Consider the following 18,472-nt stretch of genomic DNA (forward strand, 5'->3'; position numbering starts at 1 on the left):
TGATTTTCTTAGCTTTAAATCAAATGTTTCTTGGTGTTTGCGTGATTGTGTGATCTTTACCACTTTTCACTCGAAGTTTCACGTTTTTATTCACCCCTTGCATTGATATGTGTATTTTTTTAGATGTCAGTATTGAAATTATATCGATCTTTTTTTAATATGACCATCCCTAATCGAGAGTAAAAGGCTCCAATCATCAGCTCTCATTTTCCACAATGCACTGTATTCTTTTCTCGCACTGTGCAAATATTTTACGCCATTCGTCGTGAGTTGCACAACTCTCGGTGCACATATAGACTATACCCAGATAATGCACCGTATAATTCCAACTAGATATGGTTCGCTGGTCTCGCGAGATACTTAGAAAGCAAACCTAACAAACCCTACACGATTTTGTTTGTCAGTCGTAGCATTTTTTTTATTAATTTAATAAATTTAATAACAAACGGTTTTTTATATAATATTTTTCTATAGTTTAGATATGGTTTCGTGTAAAGTCTATACCAGGAAATATCAAAAACACACCGCAAAAAAATATAACAATACCTATATAAAACACGGACATAAAAAAAACAGATTTTTTAGGTTTTGAAATAACTCACGATTCCAATTAAGAGTTCGGAACCGAAACACAATACTGTATTTGTTAAAATATTATATAAAAATAGAATAAAAAGACCGACTGTGGGCTTATTAAGTCTTGAAAAGCATGTAAAATGAGAGAATGCCATTATTTTATGCATATTCATAAGTTTTAACGCAAGATTACCTCGTGTGATGTTACCTAATAATGCCTGAAAACAATGGTGTTACAGAAAAAATGTGCTAAAATTATAAAATACATATTCAGAAATACCTTGTGACAGTCTTATTTACTTGGAAACTTGACTATACCGTGTGCAAAAAAAGTGTATGAAACTTCAATGAGTGATAATATAGATAAAAATAAAAGAAAAACATATTTTAATATTAAGTTGGTAGGCAGTTCTTTTAGTTTCAAAGTAAAGGAATTTTTCCAATTTTTTTATCACAAAAACTGCGACTTTGACTGATTTTGATGTAATTACAAATTTTGTTGTAAATATTTTTCCTAATTTTAAATTGAAAACCGCGTTTCGCCTAGCTACTGTAATTTTAGAGTTACAATTTTTTAAAATTTTTAACCCCCTCCCATACCCCCTTACCAACCCCCCACCCCCACAAAAAGCTAATAGCCAGATTCTCGGGTGCCACAGTATTTTTGTACCAAATTTGGTTAAAATCGGTTTAGCGGTTTTTGAGTAATGTTACAGACGGACAGACAGACTGTTATAAGTCTTTACATCCCTTACAGCCCTTATTTGAAACATATCTTGATTTTGGTTTTAGATTAGATCTGGTATATAATTACATTAGGTTTGTTCCAACACAGCATAGATTGGTTCTTGGTATGGTTACGCTTATGCGCAGTAGAGAAATGCGTTCCAATAACGAGAGAATTGTTTAGCGAACTATACATTTTGCGTTCCAACCAGAACTATTATTTTTTTTAATTTCTTTGGCTATTTTCTGTTTTTAATTTTGGTACAATATTTTTTATACCCTGTATAGTGTATACAGACATGAAAAAAGTCTTACATTTTTTCTATTTTTTTCAGTGGTTGTCCTTTCTTGTAATACTCTCAACACTTCTCTTCGAAGCCCAAGCAAGAAGAATTCGAGTACAACCACGTCTTCCTCAAGAAGAAGCCGAAGAAACCATTCAGTACTACGCAGCAGAACCGCAGGAAGATATAGATAATCGTCAAAGAGTGGTACTAGGTAAAAATCAGTTTTTTACACATTAGATTAGATTATATTTTTCGAGGTTGTTATTATATCCATCTGTTCTAATTCTATACAGGGTTGTTCACCACATACGACACGGAGTATTGTAGCTAAACGATTAGATTTTTACAAATTGTAAGTTTTGGGTTCGTTGAATTACTATTAGAGCTACAATTTAAAAATATTTTGACAAGATACACTCCCACATAAGTAAAAAATATTATAGTTGTCTTTTTTTAAATGGAACTCCCTGTATATTATTCTATTTTTAGATTCTACGATTAAAATAAAGATAAAATTGATTAAGGTTTATCAAACATAAACCTTACCGTTTTTGAAATATTTTCAATTTTATGAAATTGCAGTAAAAATTTTAAGGCTTCATTTCTCCAAGGGTATCAAATTTTTTAATACTAAATATTTACTGAAGATTATTTATTGATCAGATATTGTGTTGCAATAATAAACTATTTACTACCTTATACATATGTCCAAAAAGTTATTTAAATAATTACTAGCTTTAAACGGCAATAACTTGTTTAATTTAAATGGAACACCCTATATATTTTACATGAATCAGATGCACAATGTAATTGTCTATCAAAATGTATTATATTATTATTTATTTGATTAAAAAATAAAAAAAAACTGTTTACATATTTTTTGTTAGAGGACCAATTAATATGATCCCAGTATTCAAACTACATTAATTGACTGTTTACGTTGATTAATAATAATTGCTTCAAATACTAAAAAACTGAATTTTGTGTGTGTATTAGACAATGTAGTAAAAAGTAACACCTTATAAATATTATTTCATTTTTTGACGAATGCTTCTTATTTATAAAAACAAAGACTTTCATTTTCATAACTTATTATTATTTTGATTTCTAAGCCAAATCCACATTTATTTAGAATACTTTATTAATTAAAACAATTTAAAAGTACGTAATTAACTAATTTTTGGTCGGAAATAATGATAGTATATTTAATTGGTATACTCTTTTACAAAGATTTAAATAGTTGTTTTTGTATACCAATGGGCTTGCAATATTTACCACCTGTACATTTTGTACAAATATGTTGCTTTATAAAAATCTGAAATGTCAATATTCCATGGGTATAGTGATAAATGAGGTCTAAATTATAAGAAAATGCATTTTCTACGAAAACTCGACGAGATATGTAAAAAAATGGTATAATAAAATTTGATCAATTGTGCATATGATTCACCTAAATATATAGGGTGTTCCATTTAAATTAAACAAGTTATTGCTCTTTAAAGCTAGTAATTATTTAATATAAATTTTTGGACACTCTGTATAAGGTAGTAAAATTTTTATTATTGCAACACAATATCTGATTACTAAATAATCTTCAGTAAATATTTCGTATTAAAAACTTTGATACCCTTGGAGAAATGAAACCTTAAAATTTTTACTCCAGTTTCATAAAATTGAAAATATTTCAAAAATGGTAAGGTTTAAGTGTGATAAACCTTAATGAAATTTACCTTTATTTCAACCGTAGAATCCAAAAATAGAATAATATAGAGGATGTTCCATTTAACAAAATACAACTATAATATTTTTTACTTATTTGGGCCACTCTGTATCTTGTAAAAATATTTTTAAATTGTAGCTCTAATAGTACTTCAACGAATTCAAAACTTACAATTTGTAAAAATCTAATCGTTTAGCTACAATACTCCGTGTCGTATGTGGTGAACAACCCTGTATGTGTCGAAGTTGGGACACTTATGTACTGAGAAGTCAATATAAGTACTGAAAAGAAGTACTGATTCCGAAAGAACTTATGGAGAATATGTAAATCAATTAAAAGTACACCTATAATTAAAATTTCTGCTCTGCATGACTCAATAATACGTTCAATAACACGACTTGACCAAGAATAAATCAACACCTTGAAAATAATTATAGCAATAATGCGTTTAAGTTTATGACACAATCTATGGCATGTAAACAGACCGGATTGCACAATTTCAACATACAGTGCAGTAAAATTTCTTTTTTTTGTTTTAAGTGTCTTCCGCTGACCAATACAATGGCCTCTACGGCCAACCCACTGCTTCATCGAGAAGTGCTCAGGAGTACTCATCAAGAGGCTCTCCCAGGTCTCAAGTGACTGCTCAACGAGTCAAGGAATCACCAAAGACCCCACCAGTACAAACAATTAGGTAAATATACAGGGTGATTCAGATTTTACTAGAATAACTTCAGGTATCGATAGAACTAACCGAAATAATGATAGTTTGTATTATAAACCATGCATACTCCAAAAACGCTTCCGCTTGGAGTAAAATGGCGCTAAAATTTGAATTATTTTTCGGTTTTTATTTTATTACTCGTAAGCCAGAGGATCTAAATACGCAAGTGTTTGGTTAAATACTAAGGGCAACGTGGCTGATATGTGTGAAAAAAACAGGATTAATTGCTATACAGGGTGTTGTTTTTGCGAGTGTCAACTGCACGGAACCTTGTCGAACTTTATTGTCGCACGCCACTGGATAAATTTGAATTTTTTACTGATACCTTCCGTCTTTTTACTAACTTTTCTTGTTCTTACATTTTTTTATATGTCGCTTAGTTTTCGAGATATTCCACAAAATTCCGGACATAGCTCAGCTGCGTTCGAAAATTGTTACTTAATTAGCAGCACGCAATATGAAAAATAATTCAAATTTTAGCGCAATTTTACTCCGAGCGGAAGCGTTTTTGGAGTATGATTTATAATACAAACTATCATTATTTCGGTTAGTTCTATCGATACCTGAAGTTATTCTAGTAAAATCTGAATCACCCTGTATAGAAAAATCAATAAAACTTTGCATGGACTTCATCAAAATATTTGACAAATGTACGTCGCAATGTTGCCACATGTATACTTTTTTTACTTTGCCTTTTTGACGAATTTTTTATTTCAATTTTAGACACAATGCATATAAAAAAATATACAGGGTGGTCCGAACTGTATTCCGGAAACATATTCTACAAATAAAAATAAGTAAAAAGGTTCGTATAGATGTATGTCTTAACGTGCTTAGTTTCGGAGATACAGGGTGTAGAAGTTTCATTTTTATTTCGATTTTTTCCGAGTAATTTCTGAAGTAACGTCAATACTTGGATGAAAATTGGTGCCTGGGAGTTTTTTGACATGGAAAATTTGATTTTGATGTCAATATGACTTCTACTTATAGAGGGCGCCACCTACATAAATTTTCACTGGTTTGAAAAGTAATAACTTTTCGTCCGTACCTGTATAAAACTATTGAGTAACAAAATATACATTTACAACGTTTTCTACATAAAAAAGGTCTCTTGGTAAAAATCTCTGCGAGTAATGGTTCTTGAGATATATGGAATCAAAATTATCAATAACTGTCATCATTGACATAAATTAAAACTTTGTTAGACTGAAATCATAAATTTGAAAGGTTTTTATGCCAAAAGTTCAACAGAAACTGTTTTATAGTCTATAAAATGAGTAACTTTGAATTTTGACCGTTATTTTTTAACAACATGAGTTAAATGACTAGAACAGCCAAATTAGTTTTAAAAATATTTATTGATTAAAATTACAACTTTTAAAATGGTATCTGCCTGAACAATAACTAATAAGAGAATGCAAATTGTCTAAGCTACTACATTGTTTAATTTAATAAATTTTCTGAGCTGCAGCGGCGACGCGTGCGTCGAGATTTATGACATCACGCTAGTTAGATACTACGGATTAATAAATATGTTGTAGAATACATGGAAAACATAATTATTCCTCGCATTTTTGGTTTGTATTTTAAAAATTATACAGTTTACATAAAATATACATAATATACAGTTAATAAACCTATTTGTAGTACTAAATAGTTTGACAAATAAACTATGAACCATACAAATGCAGCAAATGTTTTACAATATACAAATAATGAGTAGGTACATAAGATAATGGGTAAAATGTAAAATATATTTTAAATTTTGGTGTTTTAAAATCGATCTAATTTAACAAAAAATATTCAATATCTACTAATAGTGATGTATTATTATTTACATTCACAAAATTTATATGTATATTTTGCAGGTATCAATGGTCGAAAAATTATATTTGCAAATAATACATTATCATAGAAAAAAATGCGTCAGCGATGGCTATGAAATAAAGATCGCTGTCATTTTATATGTGAAATTATTCTAAAATTTTTGATTTTCTTGGGATTTAGGTTCGGGAAAAACGCTGATTAAGTTTTCATTTGGTTTTTTATTATTTTTATTTGGTTAAAAAAAACGTTTCGGCTAACATTATAGCCTTCATCAGTGTCGTGTCATATGAAAAAAATAGTGTCGAATATAATCCAAAAAATTACATATAAAATATTCATGGCTGAAGTCAATAGTCAATAGCTCCATAGTCAATAGTAGATAGTTTTAGTGTTAAGAATAATAATTTTAAAAAATATGTGGTCATCTTTTGACAAGTTTATATTAGTTTATTAATTTCAGTAAACATTATGTGGTGTGTGGTGTGAATATTAGTATTATTAGTAGTATAGTATTATTAGTAGTATCTAACTAGCGTGACGTCATAAATCTCGCTCCGAGACTCTTCTATTAGAGACGGCATTGCGTCAGCATGGCCGCAAGTTGCTAACCTAACATAATTAACACTAGAAAAGCCCGCGGGAACTGTCAAATTCAAAGTTATTCGTTTCACAGACTATATCATCATTTTTTCGAAGAAAAATTTATGATAAATTTAAAAATATAAAAAGTTCCCAAATTTATCACTTCAGTTAAATAAATATTTATTTTAAATTATTTCTAGATTTAAACCGCAATAACTTGTTTAATTTAAATAGAACGCCCTGTATATTTTAGGAGAATCAGATGCACAATTTAATTGTCTGTCAAATTGTATTATACCACTTTTTATCTATCTCTTCAAGTTTTCGTAGAAAATTCATTTTCTTATAATTTAGACCTCATTTATCAACATACCCACGGAATTCTGACATTTTAGATTGTTTTTAAAGCAACAAATCTACAAAATATACAGGCTAGTAATATTATCGATTTTAGCAAAATGATAATATTACTAGCCCATTTGTATACACAAAGAAAATTATTTAAATCTTTATAAAAGAGTATACCATTAATTAAATATACCACCATTATTTCCGCCCAAATACTAATTAATTACATACTTAATTATGTTCGTTAATAAATTATTCTAAATATTCTAAATAAATGTGGATTTGAATCAGAAGTCAATATAATAATAAGTTGTGAAAATGAATGTCTCTGTTGTCATAAATAAGCATTTGTCAAAAAATTAAATATCATTTTTAAGGTGTTAGTTTTTACCCCACTGTCTAATACACATACAAAATTCAGTTTTTTAGTATTTGGAGCAATTATTATTAATCAACGCAAACAGTAAATTAATGTAGTTTGAATACTGGAATCATATTAATTGGTCCTCTTTAACAAATATTTAAACAGTTTTTATTTTATTTTTTAATGAAATAAACAAACTATATCAACAATATTAATACCTGTACTCTTTAAAAAATTGGTACATCTTTCAAAAATCAAAAATAATCTAAAATGTCAGTATTCCATGGGTATATTGATAAATGAGTTCTAAATTACAAGAATATGCATTTTCTACGGAAACTTGAAGAGATAGGTAAAACATGGTATAATACAATTTGATAGACAATTAAATTATGCATCTGATTCTCATAAAATATACAGGGTGTTCCATTTAAATTAAACAAGTTATTGCCGTTTAAAGCTAGTAATTATTTAAAATACAGTTTTAGACACTCTGTATAAGGTAGTATAATTTTTATTATTGCAACACAATAACTGATCAATAAATAAACTTCAGTAAATATTTAGTATTAATACCTTTGATACCCTTGGAGAAATGAAGCCCTAAAATTTTGACTACAATTTCACAAAATTGAAAATATTTCAAAAACGGTAAGGTTTAAGTGTAATAAACCTTTATAAAATTTACCTTTGTTTTAATCGTAGAAACTAAAAATGTAGTAATATACGGGGTGTTCCATTTAAAAAAATACAACTTTGATATTTTTTATTTATTTGGGACACTCTGTATCTTGTATAAATATTTTTAAATTGTTGCTCTAATAGTCCTTCAACGAACCCAAAACTTACAATTTGTAAAAATCTCATCGTTTAGCTATAATACTCCGTGTCATATGTCGTGAACAACCCTGTATACGAATCTTTTTACTTATTTTTAACTACAGAATATGTTTCCGGATTACTGTTCGCACCATCTTGTAAAATATCTACATTATTTCTTTGTTTATGAGTATTACACAAAGAAATACTAATTAAATGAATAATTTGATTTGGTAATAACTTCGACATCTATGACGACTGGTACACACACTTTTATTGATTTTTGTCTAGTCTTAATGATTCTGACCATACATCATAGTTTTTGTCAAATGCAATTTTAAAGTACCACGCACAAAAAAAATAATTACTTTTCCTAGTTGTTTCTAATGCAAGTATAGCCAGGGGCATTCTGTGTACCTGCAATCTGTCTTACTTTTACTACACAGTAGTACTAACTGGGTCATTAGATCGTACTCTTACCGAAGAATATTAAACGGAATTTGTGTGTATTTTGCAGGAACTATAACAAAGTAAACGACGACGGCTCGTTTACTTTTGGTTACGAAGCTGCCGATGGTTCGTTTAAGGAAGAAACAAGGGGTACCGACTGTGTGGTTAGAGGAAAGTACGGTTATGTAGACCCTGACGGGAATAAAAGGGAATTTACCTATGTTTCTGGTAACCCTTGTGACCCTAATGCTCCCAAAGAAGAGGATGATCAATCAGGTAAAATGCTTATCTTACTATTATTACACCCTTTCTCGGGGGTGAAAAATAAATCACCCATTTTAATTGCAAAAATCAATAAAGGGATGAATTCTAAGTAAAAAATGTTCTAAAACATTTTTTCAGAAAATTAATAATTTCCGAGTTATTTAGGATTGACAATGTTGATTTTTCATCTAAAAACTGAATATTTTTCTGCCATTTTTATAAATACACTAAACTAAGCTAACCTAGAAGTTCTCACTGAAGTAGGCTTAGATGAGAGAGATATTATCATTATAAGGAACACATATATACATACGTATAGACATAAAAAGAGGTGTTAGACAGGGATGCATATTGTCACCATTATTGTTTAACGTTTATGCCGAGTATATAATCCGAAAATCTCTTCAAAATTGTCCACAAGGGGGTAAAATAAATGGGAAGATTATAAACAATATAAGATACGCAGACGACACCGTGGTATTAGCAGAATCCGAAGACCAGTTGCAAACCCTAATGGACAAACTGAAAGAAGAAAGTATCAGGATGAGTCTAGAGATTAACACCGTCAAGACAAAAATTATGATTTTCAACAGACATCCGCAAGACAATGCAAACACTGATATAATGATAAACGGCGTTCATGTCGAGACCACGCAGAGATATATTTACTTGGGCAGGAAATTAAAATTAAATAGCCAGCTAGACTACTCTAAGGAAATCAGAGAAGGATTGAAATAGCTAGGGCTGGTTTCCTCAATATGCGGAAGTTCTTATGTCATCCGAGAACAGCTATACCAACGAGGCTAAGAACATTAAAATGTTATATATGGCCCTTGCTTTAATATAGATGCGAAACATGGACGCTAAAACAAGAAGACATCAAACGCGTTAATGCATTTCAAATGTGGATGTATCGTCGGATGTTGAGGATAAGTTACACCTCCAGAACAACAAACTGTGAAGTTTTAAACAGAATGAAAACTCGTGCACACTTAACAGGAACAATTAAAATCAAAAAGACTTCCTACCTTGGGCACATAATGCGGAACTCAGAATATGAAGAAATACAGCTCATAATAGAAGAAAAAAACGATGGAAAACGTAGTATAGGGAGGAAAAAGAAATCAGTTTAAAACCCACACCGATGGAAACACCCTTATTCACCAAGTTCTGTTGAACTGGAGGAACCTAACTTAACCTACCAGCGTCTCTTTCTCGAGAAAATAATTTATAAGCTTAGCAATGAAGGCTTATTTATTTTGGTTCAATCTCTGAGGCATTTTTGCAATAAAAAAATTGAATTTTCTTTTACAGCAACAATAAAATTTTAATTTTGACATTGATCGAGGTCCGTCAATAAAATTATAACCCCAAATCAAATGACAATGACATTTACTGAAAAGAATATGCAGTAATTTACGAAATGCCGTAATGACGTTACCGATCTCTTTCATCTGGTTGGTAAGTGTAGTTAATTCTGTTTTAAGTCTTGAGCCTAATATTTTTTAAATAAAATATAAAAATTACTAAACCATTTTTATTGGATCTTTCAGAACCTGAAAGTGCCGAAGAAGAAAATCTTCCTGCCAACTACCCAACCAGACCAATTCGACCAATCCCACGTCCAATTGCCAGACCAATTAGTACCCCAGCCCCTAAACCTGTGACTTTGTACCAGAATAACTACGCTCAAGAAGAAGACGAACAACCCGAACCTGAACAGTTATTGAGACCTACACCCAGTGTACGCTTAACTTAAACCTCTTAAATTATAAAATTTAAAAAAATATTTGTAATTTTTTAGCCTCAATACATCAGCAGACCTCAATATATCCAGCAAGAACCTTCTCAACAAACCTACCAACGACCACAGTACATTCCTTCAAGTACTCCAGCTTCTGCTTATTACAGACAACCTACCCAGCCTGTTAGACCACAACTACAAGCTGTCTCACCTACTATAGCTACCAGAACTCAACTACCAGCAACCACCTTCAAGCCACAATTGTTACAAGTCGCTGTAACACCCAGACCGGCTTTGTTGTATACTCCCAAGCCTTTGACAGCTTCACCAGCACCTAGTAAAGGAGTACGTTGATATTTTGACGTTTTTTAAAGATATATTATGCTAAATATGTTTGTTTTTAGATTGATTTTGATGCAGAATTCCAAAGGTTCCAGCAGGAGAACAATTTGGTGTCACCTACACCAAGTTCTTTAACAAAAACAACAGGAGCTAAAGAGGCTGGTTCTGTAGGGCAAATATACAGTTCTGCGTTAATTTATGATCCTGCAACAGGTAAAATATCTTTAGTGTCTTAAGTTTTGGAGATAGAGGGTGTAGAAATTTCATTTTTATTTCGATTTTTTCCAAATAATAAAAACACTATAATAAAAACAGCAAAATAAAAACACTAAATCACCACAATACACCAAAACACTTTTACTTTTACACTGGACGCGCGTTTCGCTAACCATGTTAGCATCATCAGCAGATGATTATAAACTAAAGTACAATCTACAAGTTGAGCGTTTATATACTCGCCCAGTGGGCACCGAGTGGGCGTGGCAAAATCTAGCCAACCGAGTCAGAGCCCACTGAGCGTAACAGATTTCCGCCACTAAAGTAGTAGGAACAAAGAACTTGAAGGAATTGGACCGTTGACTCTGTTCATACTATCTTTACATTTATTAATTCTGATGCTTTCATATGCATCTAATTGCCTGTAATTTGAGACTTGTTTAATTAATTTTAAATTATTAAGATCTATACAATGTTCTTTATCAACAATATGTTCGGCAACGCAAGAATTATCCGGTATACCGTATCTTATCTGAGCTAAATGTTCTTTAAATCTAGTTAATATTGATCTTCTAGTTTGCCCAACATATTTCTGATTACAATCTTTACAAGAAATTTCATAAATACCCGACCTTTCCAGTGGAGGTGTTTTATCTTTTGGATTACCTAATAATTGTTGTAATTTATTATTAGCACTATACACAAGTTTATAATTGACATTCTTAAAAATTCCTTTTAGACCACGGGATCTATCAAACGGTATCGAAAAATATTTAGACGTATCTTTCTCCACTTGAAAAGTCGAATTTTCAGAAATCATTAACCTATACCTACGTTTTCTAATTAATTTATCAACTAGTGAAGGAGAATATTCATTACACTCAGCTACATTCCTAATGTAATCTCTTTCTATTTCATATCTGTCGTTGGAAAGTGGGAAACTAAGTAATCTATGAACTAAGAAATTTAAACTAGCCATTTTATGTTCAACACTATGATGTGATTCATTAGGAATATATCTGCGTGTGGTCGTATTTTTCCTATAGATATCAAATTCCAGGCAATTATTAGTGTTTCTAATAACTAATACATCTAGAAATGGTAATCTGTCGTTGTTCTCAATTTTATGGGTAAATTTAATGGAAGGAAAACGATTATTTAACTTAGAAATAAAATTATCTATGGTGTCTGGATGTGTGGCAAAAACAGCAAAAATATCATCCACATACCTAAACCATACTCTTGGAAAATACTCAAACTGATTCTTAGCCTCCACTTCAAACCTGCTCATGAATAAATTAGCCAAAAATGGAGACAATGGATTACTCATTGCTGTACCTTCCCGCTGTTCAAAAAAGTTGTTATTAAATTGAAAACAATTTTGTTTCATACATAACGATGTAAGCTCAATATATTCACTCACAGTTTTGTTGTCGAGACCATTTGCGTTCAGTAATTCCTTCAAGTAGTCTAAAGTATGTGGAATTGGAACACTTGGGAACAACGAAGTAGTCAGTTTAATACATGTTTAATAATATATTTTCGTACTTTTTGGCTTAGGCGTTAAAATTACTTTTATACATTGTCAATCACGTCGCAAAAATTAATACTTTTGTAAAGTTTGAAAAAAAAATGATATTATTTTACAAAATTACTTATACAAAAATTATATCTCTACTTATACAAAATCATACTTAAATTTTACGATGAAAATAGTAATTAATCTTAATATGGTCTAGGTCAATACAAGAACCAACTTTACCAAACTTTACCTCAATCCCAAGGTGATTTTACCCTCAACCAAAGGATACAGCCCTACGTGCACCAACCAACCCAAAGGCCAGCATTGAATTTACAACAAATCCAACAGCAAAGCCCGCTTTACAGGCACCAACTTGCGCAGGTGGGTTATGACGTGTATGATGTCCATCCAGAAGAATAGATTTCTGTTTTTCTTTAGCTAATTTAATCAAATCTTCACGTATTTATATCATTTATGCGCCATTTTGTAAAGAAAGCAATGTTGAAGACTAACAAATCAGAGTTATCATCATTTATATAACACTAAATTTTGTAAATAATCTTAGTAATAACATGACTTTTTGTATATCATTTTTGCACGTCTTTAATCGATTTGTAAATAAATGTATTAGGATATCGTTGACTAACTTCATCTTCATCGTTTTTGTGACTTATTCCTGATGTTTTGGTTCCTTTTTCTTTTGAAATTGTTAGTTTTTTCTTGTTATCATCTAAGATATGGTATATTTCATCGTTTTTTCTTGCATGATTTCGTTGCATGGGCCTTAAATCCTTGAACTCCTTGAAATTAATGTAACTCAGCAAAAATATCATTATATGTTTGTAAATAACAAAAATAATATCACTATGTCTTGATATACCATCTTATGCACTTTTTATGTTTTTTTCATCACTTCCTTTTAGTTCTTTTGGTGTTTAATGAATGTTTTCGACTAAAAAAGTACTTTCTTCCTCAAATTCATCTAAAAAAACCTCTCCATCATCGATATTTCTGCATGATTCTTTTGTTTTGATGTTTCTCTCTCAAAATCATAGAAATTTGTGACTCTAGGTGAATCCACAGGCTGTATACCAGTCTCAGCAATCGGGGTTGTTGTTCCAAAACTCAGCTCAACTGTACGCTCAGCAACAAAAAGCTAGAGAGCAAGCTTCAGCTTCAACATCCAAGCAAATCGTCAAACCTGCTTCGGTGTACTATATTCAACCGTCCGTAGACCAAACAGGAGCCTTGGGGGCAAGTCAAATAGACGCTTTCTTGAGGGGTCACAATATTCAGTTTTAAAGAGTGATATTACCTTTTGAACTTTAACTGGTGGGCAGCTGGAACAAATAGTGACCTCTCAAAAAGGAAAAATAGTGAAAGTATGACCGAAAGATTATGTATATATGTAGTACCACGCCCATTGTTGTTACGTAATGAGCGGTACTGTTCGAAGCTATCGAGCATTTGAATCGGAGTGATTTTTTTTAGATTTACTCTTGATATTCTATTTTAACGTGGGTTAGATTATTTATAAGGCTTGAACCGCGCGTAATGTTGAATTGAAAAGGTCTTAAAAAATATTAAATGTAAATCAGGAAATATATTTTTTATTATCACGCAATACTATGTTTGTTATTGAAATAAAAGAAATGTTGCAATATTTAATAATAAGTTTATAAAGCTGCAACTCATTGAGAAATAATGTTTTTTTTTAAATTTAATGTTTATAATTTAAATGAGTTGATTCATGTCTCAGTTGATTACGGTTTAACTTTTGGCGCTCAAGTAGTGTCATTTTGTGAAGTTTATTAATATTTATAAAAAATATTAGTGTATAATAATAATTTAATGTAAGTTTTTAAAATTAATACTTTAAGAGTTATCAAATACTGAAAATTTGATTTTTTATATGGGACACCATGTATATTTTTAATTTATTGAAAATAATTTAAAATTACCTTTCCAAAAATATAACACACTTGATATCTTGCTCGATTCCTCTTCGAGATATAGAGTATATAAAAATTCGCCTTTAAATAAGTAGGCTTTGAACGGCACCGGCTGTAATGCAAAAGAAATTCTAGCTGTGAGCATCAATTAAAACGAAAATATATTTGCTATGAGAGATGCAGAATTTTATAACAATTTAAAATATATTTAACCAACATGAACACATTTAAACTATATCTAATAACAATAAAAATAAATAGCAAACCAAGACATGATATTTTGCTACAGGTGTTCGACATATCGACCGTCTTCTGTTATGGACAGACGGGACCGTTTTTGGAAATTTCTCGCGGAATTCATTAATTCGGGGGTGAAAGATACTCTCGCAAAACCGCTAAGTACTTTTAATTCTTGTCTAGATTATACGACAATTTAAAGATAAAAATCCATAGGCACTAAGTCCGGCGGCCTCGACAGCCAACGGCTGGGATTTTGGTTAGCTATTCAATTATTCTCGAAATTGGCTACAAAATTTTCCTGATAACTTCAACGTTCTGAGGCGGTGAAAAATATGTTTTCGAGTTCCATTAGGGACTGATCATCAATAAGGGGTTCAAAGCCTACTAGTTAAAAGTGGTGAAATTTTAAGAATTCTGTATTTCGAAGAGGACTATAACCGAGACTATAACAAAATATCAAGTATGCTATATTTTTGAAAAGGTAATTTTAAGTTATTTTCAGTTAATTAAAAATATACAGGGTGTCCCAAATAAAAAATCAAGTTTTCCGTGAATAACTCTTGAATTATTAATTATAAAAAAATTATACTTAAACCATTAAATTCTACGTAAAAAGGTGCTTCGAAAGTGTTTTCATAAAAATACGAAATGTTTCATGGCAAAAAAGTTACAGCGATTTGTTAAAAATGCACATTTTTGAAAAACACCCCGTAACTTCGAAACGTTAACAGATATCGATGTGCGGTTTTTACCATCATGTTTTTGATAAAAATTGAGCTCCAGACACCGACATTAGTTTTCGTCTTATAGAAAAGGGTGTTTCCTTTCATTCACCCTATACACTCTTTTATGCGACACCGTGTATTTTAGTTAACCTTTTCCTACAAAATTAATATCCTAAAATCTTAAATTAGTATTTATAACCTGCTTAAATATAAATCACGCTTATCTGCTACGATTTCTAAGCTATAATTTATTTAACTTAATACCTAAATCCTTTACGTACGTATACAGAGTATTTCTCAACGAATTGCAACATTAGACCTTATAAACTTTATAACCCACAGTCAGATTAATTAAATTTAATGCTAGACAGTGGGAAAATCACTCAATTTTCCTTCTATGAACAATCCAACTGCACATTATTCGCGGAATTCGTACTTCTTACCATTCTTTTAATGTTGTTGTTGTGTTTGTGCTTCTTTCAAGGCCGAACCAAGCGGCTCCACCCTTTTACTTGACCTTACAAGGAAACTAGAATAAGTCTTGACGTCTCGTAGCGCCAGTCATCATGATATAATGGTAATTATTGCTGAGGTCAGTCTCTAACGACTGGGAAACGAATTTGTACGAAAAAGTATTTTGTTTTAACGAATAATAGTATTACTGGTATTAAATTAATATAAGTAAGCCAGTTTTTAAGAAATATACAATAATTTCATGAATTACGAACAAAAAATCTATAATAACATCACTCTCAACCAATTAATATGAAAAAATGTTATATTTTAATAAACAATTAATTATTTATGGAGTTTGAAAGCGACATATAACATTAGGGAAATTTAAAATTGAATTAAACCGTTGGAGACATCAACAGCCGTATAGAAAAGTAACCTTTTTGTTTCATTTTCTTATTGTGAACTTTATTTGTTACTATACCGGGTGTTTTTCAAAAGTGATTAGGTATGTTAATGTATAACATAAATCAAGATAGATTGACGTATTCAGTTACTCTCGGTCACTTCCTGTTTCACCGGAAATGACTACAACTTTTGATTTTTAAAAGGTACCCTCGGTATTTTTACTTTACTTAATAGAAAATGACGTCAATCTGACGTGTCAATCTATTCAGAAGGTCATATTTTATCAAATCAAGTAAAAAATATGGAGTACCATTAAAAAATCAAAAGTTATAGTTATTTTTAGTAAAACAGAAAGTGAACGAAAATAATTGAATACGTCAAACAATCATGATTTATGTCACTAACATACCAAATTTTGATTTTTTATCTGAAGAAATAAAAAAGCTATAGAGACGATCTTTTGAAATACACCCCTTATACTATCTCAGATTATCTAATGACATGAATTCCTTTTGAATTCAATTTTTTTTATGCTTTTATTTTTATCAAATAAGTATTATATTATTTGTGTTAGCTTGTTTCCTTTTTTTCTTTCCTTCAATCTAGATCTATCTTATATATTATTGTATTTTTTATTTATTATATTTTTATACAACGATTCTTATTGCCAGGTGAGCTGTATATATAAAACTATTGCGATACGATGATAAAATTGTTAGTTTTAAGTTCTAGGTTATATTGTTTATATTATTAGTCTGTTGTAAAACTTGTGTTTTAAATAAATAGAAATATTCGAAAGCATTTGGTGTTTTTTTTATATTATTAATAAAAATAAGTCTATTTTTCTACATATTTTGAAATTAAAAAAATGTCATTTAAAAAACAAATTTAAAAACATAATAATGAAACATGTCCTAAAATATGATTGAGGACTAAATTTATACAAAAAAGTATTTTATATTAATAAATAGTGCATTATTCTAGCAGGAAAACAGTAAAAATAACTGTTATTTTTTATAATTACCATATCTTAATGATTTTTGTAACGAAACTTGGAAATATTGAAAAATCTTTGGAGACATCAACAGTCACATCAAAAAGTAACCTCTTTGTTTAATATTATTATTATTTATTTCATCTCTATTGGCAACTTTATGATGACTTTATGTGTCCTAATATGACATTTCTATATGCCAGGATAACGGTTTATGGTATATAAAACTATTGTAATATAATAAAAAGAACATTCGTTTTGTAATCTGAAATAAATAGTTATAACATTTTGAAATTAAATCTGTTGGCATTTTTATTAAGTTTAAACAAAACATTTATATATCGGAGCTTTATATTATACAGAATGGCTGTTAGAGGCTGTTTTAAAACAATTAAAAAAGGTATAATTGCTTCTATATTTTTTGGCCAAAAAATACTGTCAATATGCTTTTAGAAATATTTTTAACATTTTAATGGCTTGTTTGCTTTAAGTTAATTGTATTTTATTCAAAACTTATTGATCTACCATACGATCGAAGAAAAAATCGGCTAGAGATGGCTTAAAAATATACATCACTGTTATTTCGTATGTATAATTATATTGGAAATGTCATCGATCGTCATTTCCAAGCCACCAGGACGTCTTTTTTTTCGAGCATAGGGTATTGTGACAAAATCAATATCCTTATAATAATATAAATCTTGTATGAGTTTTATATAGAATAGTGTTCAAAAGAATGAGTAAAAATATCGTATTTTACTTTTCCTAATTTTATATATTATTATATATTGTCAGTCACCATTTTGTCAATTGAAATAAATTCTACATAATATTATATCCTCTGTTAATACTCTAACTTTAGTATATACATAGTATTTACATTAAAATATATCTTTAACTTATTAAACCTATTCAGAAAAAAATCAAATTATGTGAGATTAAAAATATAAAACCATCTATTTTTATTATATTTTAAAAAATCAAAATACTCATTCACCATTTTATCATGTTGGTTTACTGTCTCTCTCCATATACAGTATATTCGATTACTGAAATATATATTTATGACAGATTGTTATAGTTTCTTCAGCCAGACATTCTATGACGGTGGCATTTGATGTTTGTTTTTTTTAAATTGAAAAGTAGATTGTTTTTTTGACAGACTTTAAGGCGCACTGAACATCGTCTA

General features: G+C 30.1%; 1 protein-coding gene across 1 annotated transcript in view; it reads left to right on the forward strand.

Annotated features, from left to right (window-relative positions):
• The window catches only part of LOC115875067, a 34,838-nt gene extending 20,447 nt beyond the window's left edge, over positions 1-14,391 (forward strand). The window contains exons 2-9 of the mRNA XM_030890420.1: positions 1,638-1,800; positions 3,850-4,003; positions 8,491-8,699; positions 10,241-10,431; positions 10,492-10,776; positions 10,836-10,986; positions 12,729-12,892; positions 13,583-14,391. Coding sequence (XP_030746280.1) covers positions 1,638-1,800; positions 3,850-4,003; positions 8,491-8,699; positions 10,241-10,431; positions 10,492-10,776; positions 10,836-10,986; positions 12,729-12,892; positions 13,583-13,813 — 1,548 coding nt within the window. The 3' untranslated portion in view covers positions 13,814-14,391. The remainder of the gene's footprint in view (positions 1-1,637; positions 1,801-3,849; positions 4,004-8,490; positions 8,700-10,240; positions 10,432-10,491; positions 10,777-10,835; positions 10,987-12,728; positions 12,893-13,582) is intronic.
• Positions 14,392-18,472: the final 4,081 nt, after the last annotated feature.

The sequence above is a fragment of the Sitophilus oryzae genome, unplaced genomic scaffold (assembly GCF_002938485.1).
Source record: "Sitophilus oryzae breed Bouriz unplaced genomic scaffold, Soryzae_2.0 scaffold_1018_pilon_pilon, whole genome shotgun sequence".
Lineage (NCBI taxonomy): Eukaryota > Metazoa > Arthropoda > Insecta > Coleoptera > Curculionidae > Sitophilus > Sitophilus oryzae.